General features: G+C 28.9%; 1 protein-coding gene across 7 annotated transcripts; it reads left to right on the top strand.

Annotated features, from left to right (window-relative positions):
* The first annotated feature begins 4516 nt into the window (after positions 1-4516).
* On the top strand, positions 4517-11308 carry LOC137811408 (amino acid transporter AVT1A-like). Of its 7 annotated transcripts, none has more exons than XR_011081079.1 (12): positions 4574-5188; positions 8058-8311; positions 8439-8653; positions 8995-9018; positions 9113-9293; positions 9380-9599; positions 9696-9831; positions 9926-9967; positions 10076-10195; positions 10587-10630; positions 10793-10855; positions 10990-11308. XR_011081079.1 is itself a non-coding variant. In XM_068613141.1 (12 exons), exons 1-12 carry the CDS (start codon positions 5001-5003, stop codon positions 11080-11082), a joined length of 1584 nt encoding a protein of 527 aa, XP_068469242.1. In that variant the 5' UTR covers positions 4574-5000; the 3' UTR covers positions 11083-11308. The 7 variants fall into 7 exon arrangements, 2 of the variants coding, with proteins under 2 accessions (XP_068469242.1, XP_068469243.1); XR_011081080.1 differs by having other exon boundaries at positions 10754-10855; positions 10990-11096; XR_011081081.1 differs by having other exon boundaries at positions 10745-10855; positions 10990-11096.
* Positions 11309-11586: the final 278 nt, after the last annotated feature.

Genomic DNA, 11586 nt, shown 5'->3' with positions numbered 1-11586 from the left:
CATCAAGAAATGAAGATAAATGTTGCCAAGTGTAAGGAGCTGGTTTTGAACACACCATTGCCTCACTGAAAGCAGAAAAAGTATCTAAGATCACAATTTCAGGAAGTTTTTTATTTTTTTTATTTTTATCTGAAATTTTTTATTTTTTTTATTTTTATCAGCAATAACAATTAAATAAATGCGAATTACTTCAAGGTGGTTCAACCCTTATACAAAATATACAATAAACAACTTCTAAACTAAAGCCAGCAAACTAAACAAACCAAAACACTAACTGTACGTACTAAAAACCTAAAATATATCAAGAATTCATTCTCATACATTACAAAGGTTCGAAGCACCGACTGGAGAAGGAAAACGAGGCAGAACGAGATTTTTCAGAAATTCAAGACCAAACATTTGCTTGCACCATTGCACACACTTCTGACGCATTAGCCACACCCCTATTGAAAATGATAGAATTCTTGTGATTCCAAATTTTTCTCACAACCCCAACCTAAATTGTACTCCACACGTCATTAAACGAATTTGAATACAGGCTCATCCTGAACTGAGCAAAGTTTGACAAATGATCAATGTGAGACACAAACGACACTCCCAGCCCCTTAAAGTAGAAACACCAAACCCGCCAAGCAAAACTGCAAACAAAAAACAAATGGCGACGAGACTCTTCCTCCTTCCCATACAAACAGCACAAAGAACTTTCCACCAACACCCCACGCTCTTCCAAATTGACCCTAATAGCAATCTTATTCTCCAACACCCTCCAAGCAGTAAAAAAAGCAGAAGGTCATAACTTACTGAAAACTGGAGAAAAACCCACCTCACAATCTCTCCTAACAAGAAAATAGGCAGAGTTAACTGAAAACGTTTGAAGACCGCCAACCTTCCAAACTCACCTATTTGCCTCTCCCAAAACCAGCCTAACCTCAAGTAGAGCTTGACACAACTGATCCACCATAGGCTTCTCCCAGCCAAAAAAATGTCTACTTCAGGTTAAATGCCAAACCCAAACACCATCAGACCAAGACTCAAGCTCAGCCACCTTTGCATCTTTGGCCAAACAAAGAGAAAAAAAGTCTTGGAAATACTTTCTTCAGTGCATCACTACCTAGCCAACTGTCCTCCCAAAAAGAAATATTCTTTCCATCGCCAACTTTCCACTTAAACCCATCTTCAAAGCTTCTACCCCAACCCTCTGAATCCCACACCACTTTCAAGTCTTTCCACCAAAGAGAACTCCTACGACTTTTTCCTTCCTCTCTTAGACTTCTCCACCCACCATATTTAGAAACAAGAATCTCCTTCCAAAGACCACCCTTATTTGAACCCAACCTCTAGATCCACTTACCTAACAAAGCCAGATTAAAAATCTTTAAATCAATAATACCAAGCCCCCCAAATTCGTGAGGCTTACAAACTTTTTCCCAAGAAGCCCAAACGATCTTCCTTCCTTCAAAACCCCACCCCCATAGAAAATTCCTTTGGATCCTAACCAACTTATTTGCCACCTCGGAAGGCAATTTGAATAAGGACATAAAAAATAGCGGGATAAAAGAAAGAACAAACTTGATCAAACAAATCCTCCTCGCCAACGACAAGCACTTACCTTTCCATCTGCTTAGTCTAGCCTGAACTTCTCTATCACCCCATTCCAAAAGTCACCACGCTTATGACTCCCACCAACAGGCAAACCCAAGTAAACAAAAGGAGAACTCATCACGTCGCAATTAAGGTTAGCTGCAAAACGTCGAAGCGAAAGTTGATCCAGCCCCGTTTCGCCAATTCTACTTTTCAAAAAATTAACCCTAAGCCTTGAGACAAGCTCAAAACATTGCAAAATCGCCTTAATATTGAAAATTCTTTTGGTGTTAGCTTCACAAAAAAACAAGGTATCGTCTGCGTACTGGAACATATTTACCTTCACTTTATCCCTGCCAACCTCCAAATAGTCAATCAAATTCTTTTCATCAGCCATTCTTGACATCCCGACCAACCTTTTTGCCACAATAAGAAAGAGAAACCGAGCTAGCGGATCACCTTGATGAAGACCCTTCATAGGAAAAAAACTCCTTAGTTGGACTACCATTCACTAGAACCAACGTTATCATTCTAACTTTTTCAATTAAAGTTTTTTATTTATTTTTATTGTTTTGAATTTAGGACTTTATCAATTTAATATTTTATCATGAATTAGATTTAGTTTGATTATTATTCTTAAAATAATTTATTTATATTATTAAATTATTATATCATTAATTTTATTAAGAATTTAAAATAATTTTAATATATTAAAATCAAAAAATTATATTTAATTTTTTAATTATATATATAATAAAAAAATATTTTCTAAAAACCTATTCATTTATACATTTAATTATATATAATAATAAAAATTTTTATAAAAAAATATTCAGCCATTTTAAATTATGTAATAAAAAATATTTTATAACAACTTATTTTTCTTTATTTATATATAATAAATAAATAAATCTTAAAAGCATAATCAATGTATACGAATTCCCTGCAAAAGATCGTAAATTACATATATATATATATTTATTTATTTTTAATTAAAAACGTATATTTCATATACGATTAGATGAAAATAGTATATTTCATATAAGATTTTTTTATTTTTTATAAATCTTACATTTATGATTGAAGGTTTCTCTATAATTAAAGGCTATAATCTATACACAATTTATCCATTCAGAAAAAAAATATCTGTCCATTTTTAGAATTTGCATTTAAAATTTTAAACACAGGTAAAAAATGTTAGATGGATATTTGTATAAGTGGTAAAATAGAAAAGTTAATTCTATATTTAACATATGAAAGCTTTTATTTTTAAAGAAATAAAATTCAGAATGTAATTAACTCATCTCTTTCTAACTAATTTTTCATCCTTAACTAACAATGAGATTTGAATCGATAGATACACCTTCACAATAATGAGAAAAAAAAAAATCAAATTTTTTTGTTCTTCTAGAAGTTTATAGATTTTAGATTAAAAAAAGAGTGAAAATGGACAAATGCCACTTGAAGGTGGAGCTTTGATATATGTGGACATAGTTATCTTTCGCCACTTTCATGTTTATCCATATTTCAGTCCCAGGTTCACAAGTAGTCGACAATTTAACCCATTTTTCAAACTTTGTGTATTAATGACTTTTGTCTTTTGAATATTTTATGATTTTTTTTCCAATTTACTTTGTTAAAAGTGAAAGTTTTCAACACGAATCTAAATTAGTTAATACCATAATTATAAATACAAAATTAATTTTGTTTAAAAAAAATAGATTAAATTTTGAATCTTTTATTAATTAGTTAGGTTAAAAAATTTATAAATAAAAGTTTAACTATTTAAATTTTCTTTTATAAAAAGTTATCGTACTTATCAAAACACGATCTTTTTTTATCTTATCTCTAATGATCATTTGAAAGATCGGATTGTCTCTTTCAAAGATTGTAGTAGTAGCTTTAGTTTTACGAGTAGGATTTTATGTAGAGATATTTTGAGTTTCTTGTGCTTAAATTAGGATTTATTGAAACTTTGTTTGAAGTAACTAAAATTTCATATAAAAAGAATTATCTTAATGCATTATGAGAGTTCGATTTCATTTAAAAAGTGATATAAATTTCTATATTTATGAGGTGTTATAGGTTAAGTTAATTGAGTTATGAATATTCATTTTAAATTTACTTAGCAGGTGTGCATGTTGAAATACAATTTTTTTGAGAGACAACTAGATTTATTTGAAATTGAGTTATGACTAAATTCACAATTAATGTGTAAAGTTGGAAATTAAGAGTTTGTTTTAGAATATTATTAGTTTTTGTGTAAACTCTTTATTAAATGACTATACAAGATGAAAATAAATATAGATAAATAAGATTAATAATATTTAGGGGGTGTTACAATAATATAATAATTTGATGGATTCATATGTATCAAATTTGTACTGATTTCAATCGGTCTAAAAAAATAAAGCAATAGATTTAGATTTTGGATTTTGGATTTTGGCTCTTAAAACAAAATACTTTGAACGATCCCATTGCCTAATCTTAATATTTTTGCTAACTTTTAGAATTTTGAAAGTTAAGATGTAGGCCCTAGTTTTATTTATTTATTCTTCACCAGCATCATATGCCTGTGCAATATAGTCAATTTGTTAATTGATTTTTATTATTTTAATAATAAATGCTACAAATAGTTATATTCAAATTCTATCATTATGAAACTTTTTTATTCTTATTGGAGAGATAAGTTAACACATTTTTTATTTGAACCAAATCGTTAAATAAAAAAATAATAATGACTCAAATTAAGCTAACCGTGTTCACTTTTACTTTATAAATCAAAATGTATATTTTAAGAGCACTTACTCTCTTCATTAATTTTCTATTATATTTCATTATAAATAAAATATATTTGAAAGCATTTTAATATTACAAAATTTATTTACAATAATTAATATTCATTCGCAATAAATTTGAATAGTTTTTATTTAGAGGGCATGAAGTAACATGGGATTCATCTTGAATATATTATTTATAATTGGGCAAGATCTAGGATGAACATAGCATCACAAGGACAAAAATTCTGATTGTCAGATTTCATTTATTAAAATTAAATAGACATGCCATGATATGTGTGGAGATAAAATTAGAAAGAAACTCTTATAATAGATGTGTAGATCTAGATGTTGCAGAGTCATTACTTGAATATATTGATAACATCTTCTCATGCTGTCGTTACATGGATTTTTATACTCTGTTGTATTGTCGTTTATTGCGTTTTTTATATCATTGATTCAATTTATTTTATTGCGTTATCGTTTCATATGGCTTTTTGTACATTATTGATTGCATCTTCTACGGCTGAAAACTTGTTTCATGACTCATCGTTTAGACTGCTATATAGTTGCAGCAATGGTTTCTAACGGCTGAAAACTTGTTTTCTCACTCATCGTTTAGTTTGGGATATAGTTGCAGCAATGGTTAGTAACGGCAACAAGAAGGAGAAAGACCTTGAGCTTTTCTTTGAAGATGATATAAACGAAGATGCACAGTTTATTGAAAGTGGGAAGTTAGAGAGTGAGAGTGGTAGCAGTGATGAGGAGGAAGAAATTCATACAACCCACTCTCACTCTTTCACTTCTCTCCAATGGCCTCAAAGTTACAAGTAAATACTTCTCCTCTGCCTACTACTTTTTGTTTAAATCCTTTGCTATTACTTTTTATTTTGCTTTTGTTGCCTTCATGGTAATCTGTATAACATACATACTATGATATCATGGAACGAGTCCAATATGTATAAAGAGATCGTTTACCCATATTCATAGTTAAAGACATTAATGTCGTATCAGTGCAAATAAAGGGATTCCAGATAATCAATCTTAAATAGGAAACAACATTTATTACTGAATTAAACCAATAATAAGACCAGATACAAAGGAAAAAGGAAATAACCCTACCCTATATAAGGAAAAGAAAACAACTCACAGTGAACAATGGGTTAGAAACCACTCTTATTGACTTAACTGTATGCTTTAGTAAGAAGACATCCCCCTTGGCTAGAACACATACAAATAAAGATTAGGGTGATTCATGATAGAACTTGGATATGTAACTATTACCTTCAATCCATTAGATTACGACACTTACCCTAACCTAAAATTAATCATACATAAACAACTTCGTATTACTTTCTACAAATTATCTTGGTATAGTATCTCATAATTTACACTTTAAAAAATGTTTTGCTTAATTGGAGATCATTTTTACAAGGCTATTCTTACATTTGTTGGATTAACACCATTAGACCTTAACTCACTTATGTGCTAACCCATACTTTAACATAATTGTAATAGTATTCACTCAGGAGAATGTTCAGGTTGGTTCTTTCATAAATTGCACTCACACTCATGATAATTTATGTGTTAATTGTACTTTCCATTGTACATCTGCACTAAATCAGAAAATCCAGACTTTGTATATTATGAGAAGGTTAGTACTATCAAAATTCATAGTCTAATATCAACATAATTATGATAATAATACATTAACAACGTACCATTTTTATATAGTCACATTACAACTTTTAATATATTTTTAATGTTTTTAAATATTTTTCATATCTTTTAATTACAAATTTACTCTTTTATTATATATTTAGTTTTAAACTCATTATATCAAAAGTTGTATATAACTCGACTAGAGAGTTGTGAAACTGTGTAAACCATTATCAATATTTTCTATAGACTTATATAGGATGCCTAATACATGCATAAGCTTATAGGATGTCCACCACCAATAGTGGTCCCCACTTATCAGCATCTCTAAGGCCTCATAGCAATTTATATATTTTTAGGAAATGTATTACCCCTTACCCTCTTTTACTTGCAACCCACCTCCCTTTGTATAACTTCTAGTGCTTGCTTTGATTCTCTTTTCATCAAATGACCCATGGTTAGGGATCACAAGAGGAGACAACAAATGTGGGTTTCATTATATCATTTATATCTTTAAAATAAAAATTCATCCTCATATTTATTTTGGGTATAAATTTTTTATCATATTTTCATCATCCTCTTTAGGGAAATGGGTATACCTATCTCTCTGTACCCGTCTTTTATTTTTTATCATATTTTTTTTCAAAAATATGTTTAGACTATCTTAATCTATTGATTGCTACTTTCATAAGGATTTGATAATTTAATATGTTTAAAAGTACAAATAACCTCATGATTTAAATTTCTAAGGAAGGGATGGAAAGAATGTAGAAAAAAGGATAAAAAGGTGAAATATATTTATAATAAAATAAAATATAAACTCTTATAACTTATTTATAGACTTTATTTTTATAAAATTTATACTTCTAAAGAAAATGCATACTTACATTAATTGTCACATATGATTAATGAATTGACTGTAAAATATATATTTCAGTTGGCATGTTGTTTCTATTTTTAATATATTATTATATAACATTAAAAAAACTATAAATTTGTTTTCTATGGTTGGATGAGTGAAAGAGTGATTTAAGCTTTTTTCCCTCAATCAATGTAAATTTAGTATGCTTTACTTTAATTAACTTTTTTTCTTAAAAACAACTTATAACTAAACCATCACTCTTACATTATTTTTATAAATATTTAAATATTATTATTTTTACTTCTAAATATATAAAAGTGTCTCCCTTATACAAATTTAGTACACTTTTTAAATTTTCTATAAAATTCTAATAATTTGTATTAGATAATAATTTTTACATGGAAAATCAATATTAGAATGAGTAATTAAAGGAAGCTTTAAAAATAAAAATATTTTGATGATTATTCTAATTAAAAATATATTTTAAAATATTATATCATTAGGTTTATTTTCTTAAAGAATATGTCACATCAATTGGGTTAACATAAAGGAGAAAATGTATTGCTCATAACTACTTTTTACAACTCTAACTGTTTAATTAAAAACCTGTCTAACTAACCACAAAATAGTTCATTTAAATTTTGATAAATTAGTAAAAAAAATGTGAAATGTGTAATTCAAATCATATTATTAAATAAATTTTAAAATTATTTCATTTTAAGTATTTAAAATACTAAAATTGTGATAGTTGTAAAAACTATTTAATATTACAAATTGGAGAACTTAACATGCATCACTATACATCATTTTTATAGCATGACTAGTAACTTTATGTTTATCACAATTGGGAAATGATGTCGAGAATTAATACTGAGAATTGTATACGACTATAGATTTAGATATAAATATATATAATAAAAATTAAATTTATAAAAAATATAAAAATAATAGTATTGGAAGTTGTAACATGGTTGTATAAAAATATGAGAATAACACTTATGAGATTTCACTTTCATAAGGAGAATTGTAAAGCATACTTTTATAAAAAAAAATAACTTATGGAAAGATTTACTATGCCCATTCTTGTCATCATAAAAAATAAGTCGTGTGGAATTTTGAAGCTATAATGTTGATTCGTCTCTTATTAATTTCCTTGTTTTCTTTTCTTCTTATGACAGAGAGACTACAGATTCTTACACACTTCCAGCAACTCCAAATTTTGATTCAATTCTACGAGTACCAAGTATTATATTTTCCAGTTTTGAAAATCGTTCAAAACATAACATACAAATAGATGGAAAAACTCCTTTCCTCTCTAGTCCTGAAGTCCTTACACAATCAACATCACTGAAGGAAGATGCAGTACAAGAGCATTTAGTAGGCGAATTGCCCATTAGTCATGGGTGCAGCTTAATTCAAACAATTTTCAATGGTATGTTATTTCATAGCAAACAATTGTTTTATCCTATTTGAAAATACCTAACTGAACTTCCACAATTTTTATTACAATTAGGTCATTTTATGAGGTGATAATGTATTTTACCTTTGGCAAATGGCAGCAACTAATGTGATGGCTGGAGTTGGCATTCTCTCAACACCTTATACATTGAAAGAAGCTGGTTGGATGAGCATGGTGTTGATGATTCTTTTCGCTGTCATTTGTTGCTATACAGCTACCCTTATGAGATATTGCTTTGAAAGCAGAGAAGGAATCAATAGCTACCCAGATATAGGAGAGGCTGCATTTGGAAAATATGGTCGTATTATCGTATCAGTGAGTTATCTACTTATTTATTTAAATTAATTGAAAATCCTTGTGCAGTGCTTGTTACTCGACAGATAAATCTTTCCTAGGATTTATTTATGTTTCTTATTAATTGTGAGGCTTAAATTCCTCCATTCTAAATTGGATTCCTTTAGAACTTAGAGTCAATTTATTTGATTTTGACTAGATGATTGTTTTTATTCTGTTTTGTACCAAGGTTTTGTCTAGTTTCTCAAGATTATTCACTGTTTATCTTTATTTGTTGTATATACAAACTCATGTCACAGAATATCGAGATGTAACTTTTTCACTTAAACACTAACCAATGTATACTTATGAAATTATTGCAGATCATCCTGTACACGGAATTATATGTAAGTTCTACAATCATTTCTTATATTTCTTTTAATAACATCTTAATTATGATAGTTTGCAATGTATTTATAACACATCTTTTCGTGAGTGTAGTCATGTTGTGTAGAATTCATCACCTTGGAAGGAGACAACCTCACTAGACTATTTCCAGGAACATCATTAGATTTGGGTAGTTTCCAGTTAGATTCAGTGCACTTGTTTGGAATTTTTGCTGCACTTACTTTTTTCCCAACTGTTTTGCTGAAGGATTTTCGTATAATCTCTGCATTGTCAGGTACTCCTAAGTGTAAATGACATTTCTTTTGTTTTAAAATTTACAACTTAACATTTCCTTAACGAAAATTTTGTTATGATATGCAGCTGGAGGGGTTTTTGCAACATTATTGATTGTTGTCTGTGTGTTTTGTGTTGGGATAATGGATGGTGTTGGATTCCATCACAACGCTAAATTGGTAAACTGGAGTGGCATTCCATTAGCTATTGGTATCCACGGGTTTTGCTTTGCAGGCCATTCAGTTTTTCCAAATATCTACCAATCTATGGCAGACAAAACACAATTTACTAAAGCACTAATAATATGGTATGCTATCTCCTCTATTTTGTCTGTAACAAAAAAAATGTTTCTGATTTCTTATTTTTGAATATCTAATTCCTAAATTCATTTGTTCTCACACAGTTTTGTATTGTCGGTTGCAATATATGGAGGTGTTGCTATCATGGGATTCCTTGCGTTTGGCAACGACACTTTGTCTCAAATAACGTTAAATCTGCCACGAAATGCATCTGCGTCAAAGGTTGCAATATGGACAACAGTAAGTATGAAACTTTCTTCGTCTCTTAGCATTATTTCATTAGTTTCGCTGAAGTAAACATTTTTTTACCCATGTGTTCCTTACTCTTTTTCAGGTAATCAACCCATTCACTAAATATCCTTTTTGCCTAAAACTAGTATGTCATGAATGCAATAATTGGAGATAACTTGAACAAATCCAGGAATAATTTTAGTTTGATTTTCCCTAACTATACACAAATTCGCTTTGTTGATGAACCCATTAGCAAGAAGTCTCGAGGAGTTGCTACCAGATAGACTCTCAAGAACTTATTGGTGTTTCGTTCTTATCAGAATCGCACTTGTTGTATCAACCGTTTGTGCTGCTTTTCTGATTCCATTTTTTGGTGAGCTTAAACTTTATCATTGTAGTATTACTTTACTCAACTAGTCAAGGACACTACAAAAATTAATATATGTCCATAAGCATATATTTTCATATTTTCTTTTCCACCCATTTGTGCATTTGAGGTAGGTATATTATGATAACATAGGTTCATATAAGTTTTGTATCTTTTCAGTTGCCTTTCTGAAGTGTTAATTTCTCTTAAATTTATGTTAGCTGAACTATTTCTATTTCTAACCTAAGTTGAAGTGTCGATTACTCCTTATATCTTTATTAATTTCCATAAAAAATTGATCAAACATTTTCATTAAGAAAATACTACGTTGAATATAGAAAATGGTATGTTATATGAACCTAAGTGATTCTTTAACACCATTTTGTAACAATTTCAGGGTATGTGATGGCTTTAATTGGCTCTCTCTTCAGTATACTTGTGGTAAGCAAACACTTCAATATACTCACAATCACTTTCACATAAACACACGCTATCACTCATATTTCCCTGTCAAACATTTGTGACCACTGTGCTTTCCTTTATAATTTATGTAAGGAATTTCAGTGAAACTGCAAACTAATTTTGGGAGTGCAAAATTTTCAGTCAGTGATATTTCCAAGTTTATGTTTTATGAGAATTGTGGGAAAAAAAGCAACGTGTACACAGGTATGATACTCCTATTTTTGCATTTATTTTTTAATTTATTTTTTTTAGAATCATATTTTATAAATCATTATTATTATTATTATTATTATCCCCAGTCTATTTACACACTTTCTTATATCTTTACTCTGACATAGGTTGTGTTGAGTGTGGTAATTGCTGTATTTGGAGTCATTTTTGGAATTTTAGGAACATATTCATCTGTGCTGAATATTGTGAAGAGTTACTGAGACTTTTTATCTTCTTCATTGGATGGTTAGAATTGATGTTAAACCAGTTGCAAATGTTTACTCGTGACGACTAGAACCACTTCAATTTTTGTGTCACAAGTATTTCTTTTAATTTCATTTTACTTGGGCATACCTAATGTAAAAGACTTGAATGATATTTTATTGCAATTATGTACACCAAAACCTATCACAGTATATAAAAAAATATAGATAATATACATATTTATATGTTGTGTGCAAATATCAAACTTTTTAATATTAAAATTAATAATTTTGATAGAAGTGATGAATGGATGTAGGAAAAATAATGCTAAAATTAATAAAAAAAAATTAAGTTTTATACATGTAGTGTTGTTTCGAAACAACCCTACATGTATAAAAACTTATTTTTTTATACTATTTTTAGATTAGAAAGTATAAAAAATGAGTAAAAATAATTTCTTAAAGATTTTGTTTTTTCAAAAACTATTTGCTTTTTATTTATTTTATTATTACAATAATTGA

This window comes from Phaseolus vulgaris, chromosome 2 (genome assembly GCF_000499845.2).
Source record: "Phaseolus vulgaris cultivar G19833 chromosome 2, P. vulgaris v2.0, whole genome shotgun sequence".
NCBI lineage: Eukaryota > Viridiplantae > Streptophyta > Magnoliopsida > Fabales > Fabaceae > Phaseolus > Phaseolus vulgaris.
Note: the sequence above shows the minus strand (reverse complement) of the source record. Positions and strands in the feature narration are given on the sequence as shown.

Excerpts from the sequence above, each read along its gene's own strand:
- LOC137811408 (XM_068613141.1), top strand. The coding sequence starts at position 5,001 with ATGGTTAGTAACGGCAACAAGAAGGAGAAAGACCTTGAGCTTTTCTTT. Across the intron at positions 5,189-8,057 it reads CAATGGCCTCAAAGTTACAA|AGAGACTACAGATTCTTACA; the intron begins GTAAATACTTCT and ends TTCTTATGACAG. Across the intron at positions 10,196-10,586 it reads TTTTCTGATTCCATTTTTTG|GGTATGTGATGGCTTTAATT; the intron begins GTGAGCTTAAAC and ends TAACAATTTCAG.